Source organism: Pelobates fuscus, chromosome 3 (genome assembly GCF_036172605.1).
Source record: "Pelobates fuscus isolate aPelFus1 chromosome 3, aPelFus1.pri, whole genome shotgun sequence".
Lineage (NCBI taxonomy): Eukaryota > Metazoa > Chordata > Amphibia > Anura > Pelobatidae > Pelobates > Pelobates fuscus.
The window spans coordinates 121,654,673-121,681,464 of record NC_086319.1 but is presented as its reverse complement, the minus strand read 5'-3'; the positions used below and the strand labels follow the sequence as shown (position 1 = coordinate 121,681,464).

At 37.7% G+C, this 26,792-nt stretch overlaps 1 protein-coding gene across 3 annotated transcripts in view; it reads left to right on the top strand.

Moving 5' to 3' along the window:
• Nucleotides 1-26,792, top strand: part of LOC134602504 (rho GTPase-activating protein 7-like) — a 356,266-nt gene that overhangs the window by 325,642 nt on the left and 3,832 nt on the right. For all 3 annotated transcript variants that reach the window (XM_063447440.1, XM_063447442.1, XM_063447441.1), the window contains exons 2-10: nt 14,784-14,855; nt 15,262-15,343; nt 16,070-16,133; nt 16,354-17,714; nt 19,207-19,350; nt 21,027-21,186; nt 21,848-22,046; nt 22,840-23,059; nt 25,670-25,784. In XM_063447440.1, the coding sequence (XP_063303510.1) occupies nt 14,784-14,855; nt 15,262-15,343; nt 16,070-16,133; nt 16,354-17,714; nt 19,207-19,350; nt 21,027-21,186; nt 21,848-22,046; nt 22,840-23,059; nt 25,670-25,784 (2,417 nt within the window). The remainder of the gene's footprint in view (nt 1-14,783; nt 14,856-15,261; nt 15,344-16,069; nt 16,134-16,353; nt 17,715-19,206; nt 19,351-21,026; nt 21,187-21,847; nt 22,047-22,839; nt 23,060-25,669; nt 25,785-26,792) is intronic.

Genomic DNA, 26,792 nt, shown 5'->3' with positions numbered 1-26,792 from the left:
ACTCAGATGGCCACCAGAGGTGCTTCTTATTCAGCGTCTCTGCATGGAGATACTGAAAACTCCACATAGAGGCATTGAGTCTATGCATCTTTTAGGTGATGCTGATTGGCGCAGTGTGGCATCTTTCCACGCATATGCAATGGACTCACATTGATTTCCTATGGGAAGCATTGGCTTTTCTGAGATCACATACGTGTACATGTACATACAGTTACACGTCTGCTTGCATTCATAACACTACAGAATGTAAAATTTTATTTTTAACATTTCACAATTGTATAATTGCTAAACAGAATTTTTTTTTTTTATCATATTCAAAATCTTAGGAAGGGACAACACCAAATATCATGACCACTAAAGCCAGGGGTACCCTGCTAAGGGGAAAAAACATTTTGGCAACAAGTTGCCTTTTTACCTAGGTCTCCATTGGGCTCCAATACTCCCTTTTTTTTGTCTGGTAACATGCTTTTGGCTTCTGCAGAGTTGACCTTCATTGACTGAGAGCTTTACTTTAAGACTGATATTCTGTGCACAGAATTTACATTCGCAAGTGCGACTCTCTAGTTCCAAGCTGTATGATGCTACCGGAGGTGGACTCTGGTTACTAGATCAGGAATTAATCTCTAATGATGCAGTGTTTCAAAGTGAAAGGCTGCACATATAGACTCCATGCACCATGACCACGTCAAATCACTAAAGTGGCCATGGTGCTTGGAGTAACTCTTAAAGGGACACTATAGTCACCTGAACAACTTCAGCTTAATGAGGTTGTTCAGGTGAGAACTATAGCTCCCTGCAGCCTTTCTCATGTGAACACTGTATTTTCTGAGAAAATACAGTGTTTACATTGAAAGCTAGGAACACCTCTAGTTGCACTCAGAGAGACTTTGGAGTTGATGGAGGCATAATATGCATCCTGTGATTCAGTATCTCCTCCCACTGCATGCAGACACTGAACTTTCCTTGTAGAGATTCATTGATTCAAATCATCTCTATGAGGAGATGCTGATTGGCCAGGGCTGTGTTTGAATCATGCTGGCTCTGCCCCTGATCTGCCTCCTTGTCAGTCTTAGCCAATCCTATGGGGAAGCACTGTGATTGGATCAGACTATCACATGTCAGCAGACTGCTTGTTTTTCCTGAGTCTAACAGCATGCAGATTTACCGCTGCTGGCTTGAATACAGTAAGGTTTTTACTATATTAATGGAGGCATGAGGGGCCCAGGGGGGCTAGATGGTCATGTTAACACTACAGGGTCAGGAATACATGTAGTTGCACTGGTGACTATAGTGTCCCTTTAAATGCTATGCTTATGATTGTACTCTTGTTTTGAAATTTACTGGGAATTTCTTAAAGCCTAGAGGTGCTTTATACTTCTGATCGCAATATGTAGCTTACCTGAAGCGTTCTAAGATTAAGGGTTTGGTACTGGAGAGAGATAATGAGTGGGTCATTTAAAAAAAAAAAATGTTCTTCGTACATGATCTTTATTTGCTTAAGACACACATCTACATATTAAAGACCCCAATGGTATTGTATGGTCCATATTACCTGTAAACTAAATGTATCTTTTTAGATCTGTTTTTTCTTTTTTTAATTTGCCTATTTATTTTATATATTTGTTTTTTGTTTGTTTTGTTTTTGTATGCTGTTAAATGTATATTTAACAGGGCAGGTAGGTGTGCATAACACCTAGGCGAAGGGGTTGTTCCCAAACTAGCCATTGTTTACTCCTCATTCAGGATTTCCCCAATGTGCTCCAATGTTGATGTGTTTGTACTGTAAACCAGGCAGCTCAATTTCTGTCACCCCAAAAGTATCTGAACAGCTCCCATGAGTCTTTGGCCATCTGTTGCATTCAAGAGAGGTGTAGGAGATCTAGAGTTTGGGATCCCTGAAGCCCACAACAATGGATATACATACTACAGTAAAATCGTACTCTCATAAAAATGTAAGTTTAAACTTAGCCTCATGATCGGACTATTGTTCATTGCAGAGGTGTCAATCATGAAATTACTTTACTATTTTCAATCTTCAGTATTGACAGCTGGTTAAAGTTCCAAATTGCATGTGATGGCAGCATCCAATGCAATTACTTTTCTACTGTTAAGGTTCACTTTGTTATAAACTTTCATGTTTTCTCAAGGTAAAGTAAGACTTTGTTAGAAATCTAGCTTTGTTTATTTTTTTTAATAGGGGAGCCTTGAGTGGGTGTGTCCCCGAACATAGACGAACGCACCAGAGCAGGGAATCCCTCCTTTAAAAAAAAAAAAAAAAAAATTTTTAAAGGACACCTCACCACCCTGCGAGAGAGCTGGTCGTAAGTGCAAGCTGTCGTAAAACAGGTAGTACGCAAAACGAGGACCACCTGTATAACACAAAGCAGGGTTATATCATTGGCTGAGTGTGTCAGCTGATCACTCTTGGCCAGTGAATTCAGTCCTGCTACACTGGGCTTGCTCAAACAAAAAGCTCGGGCTCACTGTAGGCTATAGTGAATGCAGTTAACCATGGCAAGCGGACCTCAGATAAGAAGTTGGACTACTCCTAAAACAGTTTGACTACTTACATTAGGAGATTGGTATAGTGGTTATGGTACTTGGAGTGTTCCTTTTAAAAATAGATATTGGTGTAGTTGTATTAAAAGCAATCCAGTAGTAAAGTTCTAAATGGTGCATACATCAGTAACACTCCATCTGACGTCTGCGGTCATTTGGCTCCAAAATTGGCTATATAAATAGCCACCAGCATGGCAACAATGACTTTTACAATCCCAGTGAATGGAATGTGTCTTGTTCAGCAATCAAACAGACCTCTCCAGAACAATTCACTGCCATGGAGACATTTGCACAGGATGGATGTGAAAACGAAAGGGTGTGAGGGACAGCACCTTTCATTGAGGTGAATTGCAGGAAACCATGGTTTCCGGTACACAAATGAGCTGCAGTTGAAATCCCCTGTGGAAACTGGCAACCCTGATTGACAGACTGCATGGTTTTAATAGGAGCTTAGCCTGGGTCAATGCATGAAACACAATAGTATTGACGCAAGCTCCCCGAGTGAAAAGGAGAGTGTCAGGACAACAAGCAAGGATTAATACGGAGATTGCAGAACATCCAGCACGTGTGTTCATGGAGATACTAGCAGATTTATTCTACTCCGTTTTTACTTTATAAAACTGTATTTTAAAGAACTGAGGGTTGGTTGCCTTTTCTTATGTGTCTGTTTTTTGTTTTGTCGGTTTTTAAAAATGTATTTTTATAACTGCTTTTAATTAGAAATTTATGCAGAGCTAAGTTTTCATTACCAGCTTTTAAAAGCCCTAATGAGAAGGCAGGAAACTCTCTTCAGTTATCTATAGGCTGTTTCAGAGTTGTTTAACAGACCTACATGATGACGTACACAGCCTCTGAGATCCTGGGAACTACAGCCGCTTTATAATCTTTAGCGCTGAACTGCTTTTGAAGTATACATCAGATTGAAACTGTTTGTATTTTCAGTGTGCTTGTGGTTTTTTTTATAGTATTATTCATTGGATAACATTTAATCAAGGCAACAAAGACGTCTGTTCTTACTAGTAACTGACTTTCCTCCAAGCGGTTTCTATGGGGACGTAAGACAACTGTTGATGGATAGAACGTTCCCAGAGTTTTGCGTTCTCCCTAGAGGCAGAGAGTTCTGAAATGGAACCTGGAAATCCATTCATGTTGTATTTATTTTGACTTTCATGCCAAAACCATTTTTTTTAACCATTGTGCTGCAGAAACCTCAGGCCTAATGTGTGTTGTAACTTCATGTATCCATTAGGATTCATGATATTGCAGTGTATTTAAAAGCTTGTTTATTTTGGTACCTTGGCACTGTTTCATCTCAATGAAATGTGCATGCATGGTCCATGTCCCCCTTTAATTTTTTTTTTTTTTTTTTTTTTAATCTTTCATTGTAAAATAATGTAATGTTTTGAGAAACAGCAATTTTAGATTGCAGGGTTAAGACCACCTATAGTGGCAGGAAATATGAAGTTTGAATGCACACTTGCCATTCATGTGCATTGGTTCCCCTGTGCTCCTCTACGACCTGCTCTGGATTGGATAATCACTGAGGAGGTGAGCAATGCCAAGGCAAAAAACACACCTAAAATTAAAATGTCCTTCTTTGTTTAACATTTTGGTAGGTTTTTTTTCCTTTCTATCACTATGCTACTTGCAGTCAGCTATTGGATTCAGGACATGTGCTATGACTGACCAAGCTTCAGGAATTGGGAATTGCCATTTTTTTTTTTTAAATAATGTAATTGATGTGGATTCATGTATTGAACCATGTGGATAGAATCTCCTGGAAATTGTTAAAGTTGACATGTAAAGGCTGCTTCGATTGATGCTCACATAGGGACCATGTGGGCAATGGTGACTACCCTGGATCCAAGTGTTTCCTACTTGTAACCACTCTTTAGCCAGATACCTACTTGTAACCGTTAATAGGTAATGGATTGGAGCCTCTGATTTTGTCCATATCCCATGGTTTTACATTGAAGAAATCTGTGAAGGAAAAGTCTTTTAGTTGTGTTGGTGTGTAATTGCCATAAACATTAGATCTGTGTTGACAAAATGTATTTTGAAATATAAAATTATCTAAAGTATGTAAAGGAATGGTATGGTAAACTTTGAAATTATTGGCCATATCCTCTGCTCGTGTTCTCGCCTCTGATGCTCACCTTCAGGAGTTATCTGGGGCTGCACTGTTCCTGTGTAACTGCTCCTACTCTTACCCAGTCTCCATTCCTTCAAAATTTCATTAAAAGCTTCATTCTTCAGGAAAGCGTATCAGTTAAACAGTTAATTGCTTTCCCACAGCACACCCTGCTTCCTCACCTGCAACTGTCATCCAAAAAAAGAAGCCTTCATTGTAAACTGTTCTAGTAACCTACTTTTTCCCATACACGAAATACATCCTGCCCTTACTACTTGTGTACCTTTACCCCACTACCTTTTTGAATATAAACTCGTTTTTTGCAGAACCCCAAACGCCCTCTGTTCCTGTATGTCCAACTTGGCTTGTTACAAATACTTGTCGGTTTGTCCACCCATTGTACAGCGCTGCAGAATTTGTCAGTGCTTTATAAGCCATATCCGTTTTTCTTACTTTATCAAAAGGTACATTTTGACCGCTTCAGTTTCTATGGTGAGCTCTCTCCAAAACCGGCTATTGTGTTTTTTACATGCCCCAAATGAAGAAACAACTGGGCATTGCTGATTTCCTTGCCTCTCCATTATAGACCAATCATGAAAATGCATGTTTGCTATTGTGAATTTTGTAGGTTAGTTTGAACAAGGCCTTCACCACTTGCCTGGGTGCTTATGCAGTAAATATGACACTGTGTGTGTGACGTTACCCATGTCTGCACTGTGTGTCAATATGTGGTAATGTGTAGAGTCCTGGAGCATTCAGGGCCCCTACTACCTGTCCTGCTGATTGGCTCCCTCACTGAGTCCCCCTTTCCCCTCCCCTCGGAGTTTAGTTTTCACTTCACTATGGTGGGGGGAGCTAATGAAAATGTTGAGCCCCGATAATTGTAAGCCTAATAAGCAGTGACTGAACCTGTCTGTAGTAGTTTGAAGTCGCATAGTATGCACACAGAGTATGATTACTCTGGCCTGTAATGTCTGTGCTGGATTTTAATGATGATTTTTTTTTCAAATGGCTGCGTTTTTTTAAATTTATTTTATTACAAGTGACAGAAGGCAGCAAAAAAACTGGAACAGGGAAACTCACTGGAACTATAACCAACACAAGAAGCTTGGCATATCCCATTATCACAGCTCAAAATTTACACTTACGTGTGACCCTAGTCCTGAGTACTGGAAATCCGTCCATGAGGGTATACTATGGCTTCTATTTACTGTTTTGCACAGTGTGTGTGTGTGTGTGTGTGTGTGTGTGTGTGTGTGTGTGTGATTATATTTATTTATATATATATATATATATATATATATATATATATATATATATATATATATATATATTTTTTTTTTACCTGTAGTCTGCGCCTTATAATGCATGTGGTGTTGTGATAACTCGACAATGTTTGTGAACACTCTGCGACATCACATTTGTAAGATTAGATCATAAATACAGCATCTTGTTCTATATTTCCATTTGTTTGATAAAGGTTTAATCCATAAACTACATTTGATCTATTCAATTTTTTCCAAAATGTCAGATCCATTTGTGTGATTTCTGTACTTGAGTCTTCTAGTTCTTGGTTGTTGTTAATATTCTATTTTTATTTTTTTGTTCGAACAAGAAGCTTGACAGTTCCATGTGAAACTTTTTAGTTAATCGGTGCTTCACTATCAATTTCCGGAGTGAATTGCACAAATGTATTTGTTTTCTTTTTTTACACTAGAGAGGGTGTTTGCACATGCTTTGCAGTTCGGGTTTCATGATGCAGCTGGAGGCTGTAATGTTACAGCCAGATCCAATCATGAAACACTAAGGGCTTGTCATCAAGCTAGCCAATAACACAGATGCTCAGATTGTTTCACATCTTGGCAACTGGAACATACAGCTGCCAAGCACAAACAGCATGCTAGCTGATGTATCAAAGGAAATATGGTTTAAAGGGAAACTGGTCAAAGGATGCCTCAAATGATCTGTTTAACTGAATGATGGAGATTAATACTTTTTAAAGGTAATGTAACATAATTTCAAAAGGTGGAGCAATGACTATCTGGGACTAAATGAAAAGATATTGGTATGAATAAACAAAAGAGGATAAAGTCTTTAATTAAAAGGTACACAAAAGCAAGCTTAAAGGGACTCTATAGTCTACATTTAAAAGCAAGAAAGACAGGTCCCCCAGCCTTCCTTCTTGCTTTTATATGTACTTTCAAATATAAAAATCATTTTCGATGCTTTATATTACAAACTAACCTCCGTTCCAGCGCCGAGCTCCCAGCCATGCCGCGCCCCCTTTTTCGTCTAAATCACAAAATCGCGGGGCCCAATAGGACTTCGCCGCACAGACTTCAGAGGGCGGCATTCATGCCGCCCTCTGAAGTCCTGAGCGCACTACCACGCATGCGCGCGGTGTGCGTGGCCGCGAGCTGAGCTGACTGACAGCTCAGCTCGTGTTTTTTGCCCGCCCCCTCTCCTCTCTGACAGGCTGGAGAGAGAAGGCACGCACACAGTGCCTTCTCTCTCCTGCACACGTCAGACGTATCTTAATACGTCTGACGTGTACAGGGCCTTTTTAGGGCCCTGCATGATAGGAAGTCCCTCTAGTGGCCGTCTGAGTGACGGCCACTGGAGGTATTCCTATCAATCAATGTAAACACTGTATTTTCTCTGAAAATACAGTGTTTACATTAGATTGCCTGCAGGGAGCTATAAATGTCACCTGAACAAATACATTAAGCTGTAGTTGTTCAGGTGACTATAGTGTCCCTTTAAAATACACTTTAAATCCTATGCGTTAAAGGGACAATCCAAGAACCAAACCTAATGCAGTGTGTAGTAGCTATGGTGCCAGAAGGGCCTGGACACTCTTAGCGTAACATGGCAAATCGTTCAGGAATAGTTTTGCAACTTGCCTGCGGTTGGTTAGGTGCCTCTCCCTGCATCCGGAAGTTCAGCGACCGGATGCAGGGAGAAGGCACCTCATTGGCTGACCGTGCCTAGTTGACATTTTCAGCCATTGAACGAGCCCTACATGACTGTTTTAGCTCAGTGGAGCTAAAAATAAATAAATAAAACTCCTGGCTCCAGGGGAGGTGGCAATGTCTGCACCCTGTGATATTACTACAAAGCGAGCTGTGTTTAGAACCGGCCCAAACGCATCTCCTGTGGCTCCCTTTAGCCACCGGACACCAAGGTTGAGGCTACTCTGCTCCAGTAAGTGATAAAAGTAATGGCAATCGTCCATGCCTTTTCTCTCCCCTTTACAATCATGTGCAGCTATGTGTGAACTTGCAGCAGTTGGTCTGAATAACTGTAGAATCTGACCCAACATAGCTGCGTAGCCAGATAGTGACATTTCCTCAAGAAATGTCTCATTAAATGTAATAAACTTCTAAAAAGTGAGAAGTGATAATTTCATGACCATTGAACATTGAGTCTGTTACGAAAAACATATATTGGAACACTCCACTAAAATTTGTGAACTTTTTTGCGCTCCAATAAAAATGCAAAATAAAATGATTAAATGCCTTTAATCAACACGGCATCCTATCTTACCAAGTGAGCAGATGCTTTCATATTTTCAACTATTAGACGTGCCTATATAGCATTTCGAGCACACGCCTCGTTGGAAAAGCCTTTTCCCCTCACTTAACTTTGACAGATGTTAAGATAAGAATGGCAAAACCTGCACGTAGGACTGTGAACACTCTCATGGTTCCTGCCAACTTTTCAACAGATCTTTGGACTTGAATTTTCTAGGAAATGGTTGGTTGCCCCCCACCCAACAAACAATCTGCTCCCTTATCACTACACCATCGGACTATAAAAACATCCTTTAGTCTACAGCCTAAACAGAGTGAAGAAGGTCTCCTTTGTTGAGAAAAAGTGTTGATTGTGTAGGCATTCAAATCACTCACTGAAACTATTAATCTGATTAGGCATACACTCTCTCTTGCTTTTATTTAAGTGTGTATGTTTTGATTTTCAAAACAACTCATTATTGTGGTTTTTTTTTTGTTTCTTGATCTTACATCAAATATATTGGCAATATCAACAGAATATTGACTGAGAGGTTGTGTATATTAATAGAGCAGAGGTTGGCCACCTTTGGCACTCCAGATGTTGTGGACTACGTCTCCCATAATGTTGGCAAAGTATCAGGAAGTGCCGAAGGTTGCCAACCACTGTTATAAGGGTATTGACTAAAAACCGTTTGAACCATATCACACTTTTTTAAATTACATTTTTTTTTCCCTGTTATTATTTTGTCCTGAATACAGTTATATCATTTATTTATTTATAAAATATTTTACCAGGAAAGATACATTGAGATTTCTCTCATTTTCAAGTATGTCCAAACATGAGTTTGGTCAAAATGAAAGCTTAGATTTAGTCAGGCTTTTTACCATCATTCTAGGAAGTAGTAAATCAGAAATGTGTTTATGGAAGCTACTGAACATGCAATGAGCGCATTTAGGCAATTGTTTTGGGGCACTTGTAAACTTTTAAATGAGTTGACTTTGGGGAAAAAAAAAAAAAAAAAAAAATTGAACTGTGTGGTCTTGACATAATTTCCTTTAGTGCACCATTGGCCTGAAGAGTAATTTGTTGGACAGAATTCCTGTCATAGATCAGCAGAGATTCAAAATAGTGTTTAGTTTGTGAAGCAGAAAGTACACACAAGGAGGCGGGATCCTCTACTATTTAGTAGTAAAAATGTTTAGTAGTCGCTGAAGACAATTCTAAAATCACTTGTGTTAAAACAGAGGTCTCATTTACCATATACTAAGAAAATACCAAAAAGGATCTGTGAGGCGCTCGAGAGACAAGATGTAAGAAGAACAACATGGCTGTATATTTTGTAGGCCCTACATTTAGTTACTGTAGCGGTACTTACCCTCTCCAGGGGCCGGCCGGGGTCCTCTGTTCTAGCCGTGCGCGGCTCATCCGACGGCGAAATCAGGAAGGCGGGCAGTGACCGCGAGAAGCTGGAGAGAGCGTTCGCCTGGGTAGGCATGAGCCTAGCCTCGTAGCTCCCAGGCTTGAGCGTGGCAAGTGATTATAGCTCCGTTAGGAGCAGGTAGGATGATCCCTGACACCGGGATCGAAGACGGTGCACGCGGGCTGGTTCAGGAGCCGAATGCTGCCCCTGCTGGGCGTTCGGTGATACGAACAGGCGGCTACCTAGGGGAAGCACGCGCCGTTCGTTCCCTTGCAGTCTGCGATTTTCACACCTCTCTAGTAAGGTGTGAACATTCTAAGTAAACATTCCAAATGCCGGGGTGGTCTGGAAGTTCATACTCGGAAGTCTGTGGTTTTCACAACTAGTTAGCCAAGTGTGAACGTTCTGACTAAACGTTCTAAATTTGGTATCAGGGTTGTAAGGTGCATGGGGCTCTGTTCGCCGGGTGATCAAAAGGTATATTGCTGTCCGAAAATGAAAAAGCGTTATTGAATGCTTATTGATGCTGGATTCTAATGCAGGCTAGTACTGCATGTATACCATACCAAATTTCTCATTCAGCCAATGCTTCTTTGGTGTGCGAATGGCAGAGATCCCAATGCCTCATTATCTCTAGACTTATTGGCAATGCACATGTTTGCAACTTGTCTGTAATTGTACAGTGTGAGTGTGACACCAGTCACTGATTAGACCTATGGATCTTGAGTTATATAATTTTGTTGTGGACTACATCTCCCTTGATCAATTTGCCAGTATTATGACTGTAAAAGCATTATAGGAAATATAGTCTACTACAAACTTGTTTCAATGCCTATAATATCTCTTTAAAATAAACCATAACAAGCTGACTTGGGTATCAGTACAATGTTGTTGTTTGTTTTTTTTTTTTTTTTTTTTTTAAGATTTTGTTATGATGATATTATGTATCTAGGAAGGAAGTAGCACTGCCTTTAAAAATGTAAACCTCCCACTAAGCCATCAATGCCTTCTCTTGTTTTTAAATAAATGAGGATTTTCCGAATTACTCAATCATCTATTTGTACTTGGAGTACATATGACTTGGCAACATCCATTCTCCATTTTGATGAAGACTGCAATAAAACAATCTGTAACTCAATGATTCCGTCTACTAACATCCCCACTGCTGATCTCCCTCACTCTGAATTATGCTAACTTTGACTTATTTCTTTAATTAGGAAAACTAATAATCATAAAAATAAAAACACGGCAATGCCGCAAAACAAGCCATATTATTCAATCTACAAGTAAATAAGGTTAAATCAGAAATAGCTTGTGTATCGCGTGTGTCATTTATGTTATTTATTACTTTTCCCGGCATTGTGCAAAACAAAATATAAATTACTAACTGCTTGTAAGTGTAGGTTTCTCACATCTTCTTCCTGGAACTTTTGGATAATGTTATGATTATGAAAACCATAATATCTCTTAAGAACCTAGACTTGTTCAAACCAAGAAAAGAATGTCATTCACAATGCTAAAAAAAAAATGTTCTAATTCACATTTTCAAACATTCACGATAGATTCCATGCTAATTGGTGTGGTTTATTTTAGAATAGCAATGGGTACAGCCTTCAAATTCTAAGAATCATTAAAATGACGATCAACAATGATATTTCTTCTTATACCCTATGGGAACAGAACATTGGACGATCTTTAAATAATTACCTTTTCCCAGAGTATCGGGTATGCATAATTTACATATTGAGAAAGAAACCTGCTTTCAGAATAATGAATTTTTTTTTTTTGTGGCAAACTGGATGGCTCTTCTGGTCCGATGACATTAACATTAAAGGATTACTGTAACCCTTTTTAAAAACCTCTATTTATTTATAATGCTATATTAGGAATTCTTTGCTTGCCCCCCTTCCTCCCTCCCCCCTCCACCTCCCAAAAGGTGCAAAAATACTTTAAAACTGGTCTGTAATCAAGTGAAGGCATAGCTCCCGGTACTTATCTCCACTGCTTCGTCTTTCAATAAGGGCCTCACACGGTCCAATCAAAGTCTTCTCATAGAAGTCGGGCCAGTGCGCATGTGCACGCTCTGAGCAGGGGAGGAATGGGATACATGTGTATGTATATGAAAGCAATCTAAGCTATCGATGGTTGGAAGCGCAAGCTTCCCCTTGTAGGCGCGTTGTCTGCAAGGGAGAAGCTAATTATGTTTGTTGCCAACATGCTGACAATATATTTGTACAGATTGACCTATGGCATTCAGGAACATCGTTCTTGGCTCCCAAAGTCATTTGTGCCGGGGTTGCAAAACAAGTGCAGGTATCTCTGGGTGTGCACACTTTCAAGCAGAAACACTGCACATACAGACAGCTACCACCATGACCACTTCAAATTGCTTTTATAGGATTTCTCCCAGCACCACAATCACTTAAGTGATTTGAAGTGGTCATTGTGCCTGGACACTGTGTATGTGCGGCATTTCACTTTGAAATGCTGCACATACAAAGTTTAACCCCTCTGCTGCCAGAGGTTTACCTACTCCGGCTTCATCACAGGAGTGTCATTGGCAAGCGGCTGGCTAAAATTCTGTGCATATTCCTATGCTGAGAATTGCTTTCAATGGCTAGGGCAGAAGCTATCAGGAGAGGATCCCTGGAGGCTGGCGGCGACCCAGGTTAGTGGACAAACTGTTAAATAAAAAAAAATCTATCTATCTTTATTTAATTTTGACAAAAAACTGAGTCCGTGCCCAGGAATTCTAAGCAATTTAACACCTGCTTCTAGTGGTTATATTGCCTAGGGTGTCTAAAATTTTAAAAATACATAAATTAAATGCATATGATGGATAGTAATCTTGTCTTTAAAGATTTGTCTATTTTGGGATTGTGAATGTTATTTCAAAGTTGCATGTGGAATTTTTGAATGTGTAGACATTCTGTTCAAATGTACTCATCAGGGTTTTCCACCTTAAATCTTTGCAATATGTTACCCAAGTGTGAAATACAGTGTATTACAGTAAACTGTGAAAAGAAAAACGGAAATGTTGGCATCAAAGTGGAATTTTGTTGTCTGTCCACACACACTTGGTCAGTTGCACACATTTTAGCTTTATTTACTAAACTAAACTGTGAATTGTGCTGATTTTAAAATCTGAAATACAAAATATCGGCCAAAATATCTGTAGTGGAAAAATTCTCTAATTCGGGTTTATTTTCAATTGAACCCATGTCACAAAAACCCTGGTTTGGTGTATTTGAAGGCACCTCATCTCAGTGAATTTATCTGGCTGCAGCGATCCTTTAATTGTAACCCTGCAATGTAAAACCTTGCTATTTAGTGGTTATGGTAAGGTCTACATTGCATGGTTAAATAATGGCTGTCTGCCTGGCAGCCACTAGATTCACAACTCACACGCAAGCGCATTTTGTGGTGATGTGGTAGCAGATCAGGTGGGTGTAGTTATTGGATCTCTGTGCTGGAATAGATGGTGAGTAATAAAATTTTTTTTAATAGGTTGTGGAAAAACTAAGTGCAGAGGAGAACGCTATAGTGTTAAGAATACAGACTTTTCTATTCAGAACGCTATAGGAACACACCAAGAACCATAACCACTATAGTGAGCAGCAGTGGTTTTGATGCCAGGAGTGCCCTACCCCACTGCTAGGAGTTAAACCATTGTGACTTTACAGGTCCCTACTTCCATTACCAGAGAGTTGCTTGGGCCTCTCACAGTGTAATAAAGTGCCATAGGCACAAACTAAAACCGTTAGTAGCAGAATCAAGAGGCACAGTAGGCCCTTAGCAAAATCAATCTCCTCTGGATTGTGAACTCTGACATCACTAGCATACTTGAGCATTAGAATTGTATTTACGTGACACTTAATTTTTTTTCTTCTTATTTTAATGTTCCATATCTTGATGTAGCTTCTCTAACATACACAGCTGACATCTGCAGTGAATTCCCAGTTGACAGAGAACAGTGATGTCACCAACATTTTAAAGTCTGTTCTCATTCCTCTTGCTCCCTCCCCCCTCTCTCTTTTGGGCCCCACTAAACCAAAAAGACAAACTTGTGTTGCACCTATTAGATGTTTAGTGATGTTCTCTGCCTCTAAAACCTACTAAACGTGTTTACATTTTTAAGGCATCTGGTGAGTGTTCTGTAATTTGGGAAGGTTAGGCTGTGACCCCGCTCCTGTGGGAATGTTAAAGTGTTGGCTCTAGAGTTTTATTAATTGCCACAAAATGAGCAGTTAATTCTAAACATCTGTTGGCCAAAGCACAAGCTCCAGAGTGATGTGATATTTGGCTAGAGAGAAATCTCTGACGAAAAGAAGAAAAAACACATCCATATCAATACCCCTTCCAAATGTTGAAGGCTCTAAATTTTCTATTCTGTTTAATGCAGTTCCAACTGTGCACTGCTTTGGACTTCGTTGGTATGTTAATAAATACTTCTATAAATCTTGTAAATAGTTTTCTCATATTTTTTTTTCCTCTTATGGGTTTCTGAAGCAAACATTTATTTGAACATTACTGAATACTTTTCAATTAGCTTACAACATCCAACCTAAAATCGGGGGGGGGGGGGGGGGGGAAGAAAACCCTTCCATCTGAAGTCAATGGATGGTCAATACATTGTTAAACACAGATCTGCACACAAGTCAAGCCATAAGACTTGCTTTTCCCACAGAAATCACAAATCTGCAGTGATGTTACAACCGCAAAGGGTTCTGGGTAGGCATATGCAAATGAATTTAACAAAGAATCACATTTTTGCCTCATTCCATTTTAAACATGGATTCCTTGGAACAGCTTTGAACCAAAACTCAGCGTGTGTGTGTGTGTGTGTGTGTGAGATATGTGTATATGTATGTATATAATTTACTAGCTTATTCTGTTCTGACGATCTGGTTCAGTACACTGCAATGTAGGCAAACTTTAAAAAAAAAAAAAATATGAACCCATACAATGGTGTGATAAGAGTTGGGAGTCAGACTGTTACTTTGTATGGCTGTATAACAGTATAAGTATTTAGCTGTTGGTATATAGGAATTAATGTGAGCAAGAATGCCATGAAATGATGCTATGGGAACGCTCAAGTTTTTATCTTTCATTTTAACTAGTGTTTTGTGCTGAAATATAACTGCATTTCTTTCCCACTAGAAATTGAAGCCAAGGAGGCCTGTGATTGGCTGAGAGCTGCTGGTTTTCCGCAATATGCACAGCTTTATGAAGGCAAGTACAAAATGTCATCCCTGATACAAAAACGCTATTTGTCTGGGTCTCCCAGCATGCATCATTTCGCTGTATAACTGCAGAAGAGTTCTATTAATCTTGGTGTATGATCTTATTGGCCAAGCTGGCATAGTGAGACTTGAGTGTAAATTACTGCTAGTACAATCTGTTTAATTGCAGAAACACATCACTTGGCACTTAAACCCTCTTTTATCCTTTTTTTTTTTTCTTTTTTTTTATTGAAGTTGCCTGAAGGTTTTCATATGGTGTTGATAAATGTATTAATTATGTGACACTAGTTAGCACTAATTATATTGGAAATCCTATCAATACTTAATGGCTACCATAACATTGCAGATAAAGATTTTAAATAAAATGTTCATGTATTTTGTTTTTAATTTTTTAGATATGCTATTTCCAATTGACATAGAAATTGTGAAAAATGATCATGAATTCCTGGATCGAGATGCGATGGAATCATTGTACAGGTGTGTAGGTATATGTTATTTAATCATCTATGGATTCCTCCCCCCCATTGTTTATTTATTTTGGTGTTTGTGTGTTTATAGATGTATGTCAGTGTTTGCAAGTTTAAGGTGTTTGAACATTTTCTTTGTCCTAATACATTGGAGTAAAACTCTCTCAAAAAAACTATTTGGTTTCTTTAACCCCTTAAGGACCAAACTTCTGGAATAAAAGGGAATCATGACATGTCACACATGTCATGTGTCCTTAAGGGGTTAAACCAGTCTGTTTTTATTCAAATACAAATAGACTATGTCGCACACAATTTAATTATGGCGTCAAAAAGGCCTACATTTGGCATACAGGTTCTAAATTGCATTGCAGGGATAGCAATTTAAGTGCAGATGTGTTGGTGCAGATACAAATACCACTACATATGAAACATGGTACTATTAAAATCTATTCTGAATTTTAGACTGTATATCGGGCAAGTAGTTCCAAACCTCTACAAATATGCAAGAGGACAGATTTCTTTGTATAAATATTCTCAGTTATAATAAAAATTAACTTGCATTCATTGTGGGTAATGAGAACAAAAAAAAATGGGACAGAAATTTTTTTTTACATTTTATTTTCTCATTCTAGAATTGCATTTATTCTCCTATGTTTAGTATTTGGCTATGTTTTGTTTTGTAATGTCAAATGTTTTAAAATTAATATTGACATTTTTACGATTCCTATTCATTCAGGCGTTTGAATACCTTGAACAAATGTGCCACTATGAAAGTTGAAATTAGTCGTAACAGAAAACAGGTATGTAATCACTGAAGTCTTGCTTTAAATTGTAAATATTTAAATCGTAGGGGCTGTGATGAAATCTACCGTAGATCTCCCCTAATCAAAGTGATCATTTATCACTGCACCGTGTTGTATTGTTTTATGCTTGTATACTCTTGTTTTATTTAGCCTTTTTAAAAAAATATTATCTTTTTTCCAAAATTATTGGTAATGTTCACCGCATCTTTGTTTTTAGAGTGACTCTGAAGAAGATGAACCTTGTGCCATAAGCAACAAATGGTCCTATCAGAGACAAAGTCAAAGGTGGTCCCGACTGGAGAATTTAGATTGTTTTCAACCTGAGGAAACTTCAACTCTGTCCTTGCCAAGTAGTCCATGTAGTAAGAGCCCAAAAGATGATTTATCAGATCTTGGGGAGAGGAATGATGCATCTTCATTACACAGCTCTAGCAGTGCTGAGAGTGATGGCTTCCTCAAGACTTATGAAGACTTGGAGACCAGCAGAAGTTCTTCAAGGTGTTCATCTTCAACTAAACTCATCTCTCCAGATTCAACATTTCGTTGTTCCCCATCTCCTAGTGATACACTAAATATCATCACAGAGGAAAGGTTGCTTGAAAAGCCACCTAATAAAAGAGGTAAAAGTCTGCTGAGGAAAATGGAAAAGCTACGCTTAAGAAGCTCTACTGTAAAAAGAAATGCGTTTCCAAAAGAGAGACCTAGTATCAGTGGTCCTGTTTTGCTAGATGGACTTGATGACGATAAATTACGGAACCTAAACTGTGTCAACATTTCAGATCTAGCTGATGCTCAAAGTAAAGAGGGACTTTCATGTTCTTCTCAGACATGCAGCAGCAGTAGTCCATCTGAAAATAGCAGCACTGTGAGCACCCCAAGTCCTGTTATAAGAGTGAGAAGTCACATGAAAAGAGGTGGCATGTATGCAGAAGACTTTGATCTTACTAAATTCCCCCTATGGAGTGATATATCTGAGCAAAATTTCAGAAATGAGCAGCACTTGCATGAAAATCAAGTTTTCCAGATACCACAGGGCCATAAACCTGGTACATTTCCCAAAGCACTTACAAATACTATATTGACACCTATAGATAATACTTCTGTAAATTGGAGGACTGGAAGCTTTCATGGTTGCAATAGGAACAGGATGAGATCTAGTAGCTCCAAAGACACCGAAACTCCTCCAAGTCCACTTTCCCTTGTTAACAATCGACTAAGCATTTATGATAACGTGCCAAATCTTCCTTTCCACCTCAACAAGCTTGAATCCCCAGGAGATGACGATGTATTCTCCGAACTAGACAATGTAATGGAGCATGTTAATGGACTTCGCAAACTGGTCAGTGAATGGTCTGAAAAGTTCTCAGATGATGGAGATTCTGATTTTGCTAATGACTCTGCCTCCCCTTGTCCATCTTCCCCCAAAACAATCCACCTTGAGGTAAACGAACATATACATGGCAAATCGAAATCCATCAATGACTCGGATAGTTGCAAACCTTGTACGGACAGTGACTCTTCCATTTTGCCCTATATGACGGTTTCTGAGATGGGGTCATCTTTAACAGATTGCAGCAGGTTAGTCCTTAGTCACAAAAAGTAATATATCCTAGCGCGTGATATGAATTGTTTTCAAAGGCAAAGTAATTGTACTTTTTGGTTGTGTATTCATTATGCTTGTAAAAAGAGACATTTTAAATATTGCTTTATGTAAGGATTTACTATTTATAATTTAAGTTGTGTTGATCTTTATCCTATATTTGATGCACTTTTTCATTGATTTATTTTTTTACTGAGATGTATTAAGCCATGATAGAAACATCTTTTTGAGAATCTCTGTAGTTTAACTTGTTACACTTGAATATGATAGGATATAGAAAATGTACATTTTAAATAAGCTACAATCTAATAGGAGTAGTCAGCTGGTATAGAGTAGAACCTTTCAAAAAAGGGGGTATCTTGTAAAAAGTGGCAAGTTTTTATTCTGTGAATGATCATATACTGCAACTGTGAATCCCCATTATTTTATGCAGGTTGTGTGTCTTAACTTCACACTGGGTTTAAAGCTTAGTGTTTAACGTCCACAGTGTCCCAGCAGCACCCTTATCAAGTATGCATGTTCTTGAAAGTGCCGCTTTTTTTAAAAACGATTTATGTAATGTAAACCAAAAAATATCAAACCCTGAAATGCAGAGCTCCTCAAGAGCGCAAATGTTCCAAATATATTTGACAATTTATATTAACATACAGATCATGTTTGCAAATCGAACAAGAATCCTAAAGAGTAGCTGCTGCCTTGACTTCAAACTCCTATCAATCTCAGGCAGACCGCTGCACGAAGATTAGATTGCTGACTTAATAATTGTTTTATTTATTTTATACATAAAGATTAAAGTGTCCATTAAATAATGCCCATCTCAGTCTCCTAAAGCCGCCAAAATCTCTCAATAATATTTCCCGATAACGTGCAGTTATGTAATCTCTCTAGTATAGAATTGGTATTTTCTGGTTTGTTTCTTCAGTAACGTTATTACAGGTTTCAGCATATTTGCTGTACAGTGTCAGGTTTTCATGCTTGTGTTGTTAAAAGCAAGCCAACTGAATTCAAGTAGAACATAATAAATCCTATTGTACAAAGCCGGTTAAAACTGTTCTAATTTTTAATTTTGACCCGACCCTCTAACTTCTGAAGGGCTTTATTCTATATAAGGAAAAGAGCTGACCTGGCAGTTTTACTCCCATTAATTCCCATTGACAGCAGTGGGACTTAACGGCACAAAAAGCAACCAATCTGTTTGTCGTCTTTTACGGAATTAAGTCTTTTAAGTCTCAAAAGCAGCAGAAACGTAGTGATTTATCTATGGTTTTCTGTGCTAAGCTGACACTGTTAAAAAGCCTTTTCATATTTTATAACAAGGCTTTAGGTAATGTATTATTACACTGCATACTTGACTGTATTTTACAGCTGGGGTCTGTGTTAAACATGAATTCGGTCTCCTAGGAAATTGCACTGCATGTACGAAGGAACACTTTAAGACATGTTGATCACTCTTAATGCTTTACCCTGCAGACACAGTCCAGAACCCGAGAACCCATTATTACAAGTTGATAGCCAGTCAGCAGCCCACCTGAACCGGATTCAAAAACTGGCTTTGCTCAAGTTAACAGCGTTGATGGATAAATACTCCCCGTCTAGCAAGCAGGGCTGGAACTGGTGAGTATTTGGACTTTATTGGATTAAAAAAAAAATTGTGTGTGTGTGTGTGTGTGTGTATATATATATATATATATATATATATATATATATATATATATATATATATATATATATATATATATATATATATATATATATATATATATATATATATATATATATATATATATATATATATATATATATTTTATATTCTACATTCTGCTCAAAGCTATTATAAAGGTGAATTACATGTGTACCTACAATATCCATATTTTCTCCCTGTGTTTTGTCGGCACTGACCTGCTGATACGATACAAGATTGGCTTTGCGCTGTGGAGCCCCTTTTATCTTGTTTGCCTTTGGTTTGTTTAATACCTTAGCCAACTAGAACAGGCACAGTTTGACTATTGTACTATGATTAAAGGTAACCAATTCAGAAGGACGTAAGATCATTCAGTTTTTCACCTCTCTGTTGTATCAGTTATAGAATGGAATATTCTGCAAATGACCAATTTAACACCATCTTCACATTGCTTGATTTTTATCAACTTGAACTTGCTGCCAATGTTTTTGTGCTTATCTGGCATTCCAGTGAGTCAGGATGGAACAGGTGGTGGGATTGTCCTTCTGGTTCTGGAATACTTGGTTGGTCAGCTTTAACCCCCAAGTGGCAAGCATGGCTTCAGCAGATTCCATGTGTCCAGAAGAGTGCAGTTTTTGGAACAGTTGAGATACTGCGCAGAGCCCTCGGACTTCGGGGCCTCTGGGTGATATTTTGTGTCGATATTTTGTATTCGTCATTCTCGGGTCCACTAGCAGAGGGGCTAGCAAATCAATTTGTGTATTTGTGTGTGTGTGTGTGTGTGTGTGTGTATATATATATATTTATATATATTTTTTTCTAAAAAAAAAATTCTGCACAGTATTCTCTTTACAATCCATATTATGGTTTAAAGCAGTGCTTTCAAAACTAGTATTGCATCCCCAATTTTGAGTCCATTTAAATTTCCCCGCCAGTCATCCAAGTGCTGTGGTTTTTATTTTTAATTTAATTTTATTTGAAAGGTTATTTATGCCTGTATTCATTTTAGTACTAAACATTACATTGTGACTTTCAGTTAAAGACCAAGTGATCCATAAGAACAAGGGTTTTAATTATACGTGACAAAACTTTGTGTTTTTCTCAGGGGGTTATCAAAGTGTTATTATTACTATTATTATTTATATAGCGCCAACAAATTCCGTAGCGCTGTACAATGGGTTATGTTTTTTAAAGTAGAGCAAATATTTAAAGGTGGAGGAGCATAGTAGTGCCCTGGTTCATCCTAATGCAGGAGTCTATTGTGCTCAATGTTCCCCATTTAGTTTAAAATACATTATATAGATAAAGGGTACTACTTATCTTTATTAATGATGTATATTACTACATCAACAGAATAATTTAATATTTTTTGTGTATTTTCAGTTATTAAAAAAAAAAAAAAAAAAAAATATATATATAATATAGGTTATGCTGAGTTTGTTTGAATACAAATGAGCCTTTTGATAGAAATAAATCTTGACTTGATTCTAATTTATGAAAAAGCTACTTAAAGTCGAATACATCTGGAAAAGCTGTGCAATAACTGTACTGAATCTTGGAATTCTTTAGGTTAGAACATCCCTCACCAATATTACATTTTTATTTCTAGGACAGTACCAAAGTTTATCCGTAAAATTAGAGCTCCAGACTACAAGGATAAAAATGTATTTGGCGTCCCATTCCTGCTGAACGTTCAGAAAACAGGCCATCCACTTCCCAAAAGCATCCTCCAGGCCATGGAGTATTTACGGATACACTTTCTGGATCAGGTATATTTATTGCTTTGTAATTTTTAAAGAATTGCAGGGTTGCGCCAACGCCGCATTTATTTATTTATTTATTTTATATATTCTCTGTAAAGAACGATTACAACAAGATGACATTTAGGCCTTTTCACAGTATTGTACCTTTTGTATCCCTGTTCATCTCCTGATGTGTTGCACAGATGCTTTGCTTCCCTGTTTCCCTGATCTCCTCCGACTCATTGCCCCTGATGCTCTTCAAGTTTCGGCATACTTGGAACTATATTTTGTTATATTACGGAACCCTTTTGTTTTTTAATGTGGTTGTGGGGTGGATTTCAAGCCAGCATTCCGGAGTGTTGTTTTATGCATCCATAAAGTTCTGTTGCTTTTTTTTCCCTTCCTGATTGGATTTCAACAGGAAGTGATGAATCACATGTTTGGGAAGCATTTCAATGAGCAAAGCTGCAGAGAACCCTTTGAGATGGTCAGAGAAGACGAGAATAATTTGATTCTCTTTTCCTTGTACTGCATTTTACTGCCATTTTAACACTGATCTCTAAACTGAGTTTATAAATGTATAAAAATAGTAAACCAGTGAAAATATTACTTTTAAGATATAAAAAAGTTAAATATGCAAAATAATGTGCTTGGGAAGTCTAACTTCCTGTTAATTGTTTTTGAATAGGTTGGCCTTTTTAGAAAATCTGGTGTGAAATCAAGGATACAGTCCCTGCGTGAGATGAACGAGTTGGATTCCAGCTTTGTGAATTACGATGGACAGTCTGCGTTTGACGTGGCAGACATGGTGAAGCAGTATTTCCGGGATTTGCCTGAACCAATATTCACAAACAAGATGTGTGAATCTTTCCTGCACATCTATCAATGTAAGTAATATTAAGGACTTCTCCTTCGCTCTTCTTAAGGAATTCATCATTTATTCACCTTTTTCTTTAATTCCTGGGATCAGTGAAGCAAATCATGATTTTGTTCACTGTCCTAATTCTCATTGGTGCATTTCCCTCTCCTTTATCATTTCTGTGTCTGTTTGTCCTTGCTCATCCCTCCCTAAATTGGGAGATATGAAATTGGGACAGCAGGTGGACAAGCCTGCGGGAGCATTCAAGTGATGCTACTTGTATCACTGGTGATGCTAAAATGTGGATGCCCCATAGGGAGCTGAAGAAGAGCTGTGAGTGTGTCCATACAGCTACCATACCCGTGAAGGAACTCCTTAACATCATCAAAAATTCATGAATGAAACCACAAATGAGAACAGAAGTGTACATCTGCTGAAGGACTTTTATAGAATATAAAATTTACTCTCCATGTGTTTTTCAATTTTCAATGTTCATTATTTGCCTGCACAGAAACATTGGTCAGACATAACCACAGTGAGGCATTTCTGTTCGATGTTCTTTTTATTTTATTTTTATTTTTCCATTTTAAGTTTTATTTAATGTATGGGTTTTCAGCCAATTGGGCATTTTCCCATTAATGTATGCTACAAAAGGAGGCATGATTAAAAGTCAGAATACTGGTTTATTTTACTTAACCCCTTAAGGACACAACTTCTGGAATAAAAGGGAATCATGACTGAATATATCCGTCATCTGTCCTTAAGGGGTTAAACTAATTTAGAAACCCATGCAATCTGTATTATCTTTGTTTCTCTTGTAGATTTACCAAAGGATCAGCATTTTTGTGCTGTTCAGGCTGCCATTCTACTTCTTCCAGACGAAAGTCGGGAAGCCCTTCGGATCCTCTTGTGTTTCCTCCGAGATGTGGTTGCCTGTGTGTCTGAAAATCAAATGACGCCCACCAACATTGCTGTGTGTTTGGCCCCCAGTCTGTTTCATCTGAACACACTTCGGAGAGAGAGTTCTTCATCTTCTTCTAGGTGTGTGTTTAATTGATCTATGTGTACAGATCTCTGTAGGAACTGTGAGAGAGATACCACGGTTTCCATATGTTCACTAGAAGAATCAGACTTAAAGGGGTAACCTGGATAACACAAAAACTACAGCTTTTTGCTGATGTTGTGGTATTGGAAGACTAGAGCTAAAGTCCCTCCAATATTTTGGAAACTATTTTCAAGTAGTTTGACAGAAACTGGGGGATTCCTAGCACCAAGTAGAGGGATAAGATTTAGTTCCACTGAATTTAAACAACCATTTTACTGTTAACCTTCAACGCTTATGTGAATAACATACAGGCTCCCTGTGTCGGTTTGGTGACTCCAAAAAGGCTTTATCATAATTCTGGCATGGACAAAGTCTCCTGTACGTTCTTATTTCATGGTGTGAATAGTTCTCATTCTGTAAGTGTAGTGTGAATCTGTTCATCCTTCGACCACAATAGTAAATTGAGAGGTCAGGTCTTAGATGTCCTTGAGAGCAGGCAATTGTCAAATAATTTGACAGAAAACCTTGCATTGGCACCCTTACTCATGGCACCATAACCAGTAAACTGGGCAGTAGTGATTGTGGTGTCTGAAATCTGAAACGATAAGGTCTGTTGGACATTTTATCTTTCTAAACCATTATCCCTTGTTTGTTTTTAATTAATAAGGAAAGTGGGTGAAAAACACATTAGACACAGAAATAAGAAACAAATCGCAAACGTGTAACTCAAGCCTTGAAACGGGTAGAATGGTGGTGCCACTCTAGATAATTTTAAACAAAAGTGAAAGCATGCATTACATCACAGTACTGTTGAAGAACGAATATGCTTTTAATCATTTACGGACGTTTAATTAGCTCCGTTCCTCCTGATCTATGCAGGATGAGTGCATTAATAGATTTTCAAGCAGTTTATTGTCCAGCTTAGATTTTCCCACCTAGCTTGCAGTTGTAATTTAGGAGGGGTTTGTCCTTCGTTTGTCCTTCATCTTGGAGTCATGGATAGATGCTGCCGTAATCAAGCTGAGAATTCAAAGTGTCACATTTGTGCAAAATTGTTTTGAGAAAGATCTATAGAAGATTTCTTTCTAATCAAGACTTTTGTTGAAACAAGTCTTCAGATCTCCTTACACTGCTCTGCATATTAGTATGTACTATATGTGATAACTAGTTTGATAGGAAGTCATTAAATAGGATTAACTCCATATTCTCATTCAAGTAATCAAGCACTCTTTTTACATGAAACTATGAGTGCTTTGTTTTGGTTTGTTTTTCTCCTACAGGCTTCTTAAATCTACTCTTTATTTCTTTTCCTAAAAAGACTACTTTGAACTGCTTTGGCAGACCTATAGATGTTAATGTTTTACTTTGGGATTTAAACTTCAAAGAACAATAATCTGTAAGGTCTTGGCTGGAAGGATTAAAGCCTTATCAACCGCTGCTTTGTACAAAGTTGTCCAGTAGAGCTGTTTTTAGATAACACAGGAAATGTGTTGTAATCATGTCCTATAGGACATTTTTTGTTTTAGGTTTCAAAAGAAACCATTCTTTCAGAATAATCAAAACGAGAAATGACAAAACACATGCATTCAGATTTTGTTTTCTATATGATTCTGTCGGATAAGAGGTATAGAAAATGGCAAAGATTCGTTCACACAGTCTGGAAACGCCACTAAATTAGAAGAATTGTTCCCCTTATGGGCTTTATCCCTTAAACTACTGTTGATTATAAATGGGTTGTACATTCACAACAGTCTTTGTCCATGGTGTATTAGAGAAGATTGGTACTTTTATCATTTGAATCAATGAGAACTAGTCAATTAAGGGCTTCTCTGGACATCAGCCAATGAACCTGTATACGTTTACAAACCCCAAACAAAATGTGTTTAGTTGAAGGAAATCAAACCTTTTTAATGGCTGGGAGAAATAAATCTCTTTTCACCTAGCCGCACATAAAGTAAAAACATTGCGTTAAAATCTTAGACATTATATTTCAGGTATATTATAAGAACATCATTTTATTTCAGATGTTATGCTGCATCAATCCAAAGAACTCTGAATATTTTTTTTTTTCTCTGTAGATTAACATCCTCTGCAAGATTATTAAAAAAGCTAAACTACCCCTCTCTTTAGAATTTGGCAAAAGGGGAGTCTGCTGCTGCATTCTAGAGCTATTTTTAAAGCAGGGCCTTAAAATGTCCACTCTCCATAGGAGAGTAGAAATTCGCCCCTGTTGAGTGTACCATGGGCTCTCCAGGCCGGTTACATTTAAGGCCTATTTCGTAGAGTAGAACTTAAAATTGGAAGTACTTTTAAAAGGACCTATTTGAATTTCCTGACCAGGAAAATCATAGAATATTGTGCTGGAAAAGCACAAATAAGCATCTACCTCTGCTCTTAGTGAAACAGGAACAGATGTAGGTTAGGTATAAAGCTATTTAAGGAATTTAGAGGTTTACATATTTAAAGACCTGCTGTGCAGCTGGTTAATGAGGGGAGCATGTAATGCTGGTATTTACAAGTGATGCTGGATTCTAAAATATTCCTTTAATATGTCTAGCATTGATGGCAATCTATAAACTTTAATGTTTTCACCTGTTCCTGTCTAGGTCAAGCCAGAGGAAATACAGTCTTGGAAAACCAGACCAAAAAGACTTAAGTGAGAATTTGGCAGCAACTCAGGGTTTGGCTCACATGATTGCAGAGTGCAACAAGCTATTTCAGGTAATCTAAGGTGTTACGCAGTCCATTGCATGTCAATGAAACAGAGGATGTAAAATGTATTTCGCACACGGTAAAAATTATAATTAACCAAGTAAATATAAATTGTTGGTTAATATCATTAAAGTGTAGATTTCTTCCAAAAGCATTTCATTTTGGGAGCTTAAGGTTGCATTTACTGCCTGTACGTGCAAACTTTGTGCTTTTTGAGAGCTTGAAAATTGAATGTTTTCACGTTTGTCATCACACACAGCAGAAGTACGTACTATGCATACATTGCTTCTTCTAAAGAAATTCAATAAGAAGCATCAGTTTGGTAGAGATCAGTGATCGCCATGCATATGCCCTGTGTTCCCAATACTTCTCGTAGAAGCATTTTTTCCTTTCTTCTTACTTTGAGTTTTCCTTTAAAAAAACAAAACAAAAGCAAAACAAAAACAAAACATGGTTTCTGCTTATCTTTAATACAATTGTGTACTGGTAATCAGTTGTGTGTGTGTGTGTGTGTGTGTGTGTGTATATATATATATATATATATATATATATATATATATATATATATATATATATATATATATATATATTACTTTTTTGTAATTTTCACTTTTCCCTAATGTTTATGCCATTTTTACCAATACATCATTGTTAAATACTTGCTTATATTATAGTGTTTTTTTGTTTTAGTAATGACGCAAAGCTGTGTACTTTGTAAACTGAAAAAGAAATACATTTTCAGAGTTGTGATACATAAACCTGATTAGATCACTGTTCTAAACATGTCAACGTATTCTCCCAGACAGCCTGAAAAAACTAATAAATATGTGAAAATCCAATTGATCCCATATCCAGATACAGGAAAAAAGTTAAGGATTTGTTGGCGCTTGTTCTTAATTGCAAGCTTCTTGGAATAAAAAATGAGGGATTCAGATATCTTGGGGAGAACAGACAAAGGATGCATCCTCTGATATTCTTGAGATTCTTAGGGGGTAAATACCCCACACCCAATCTATA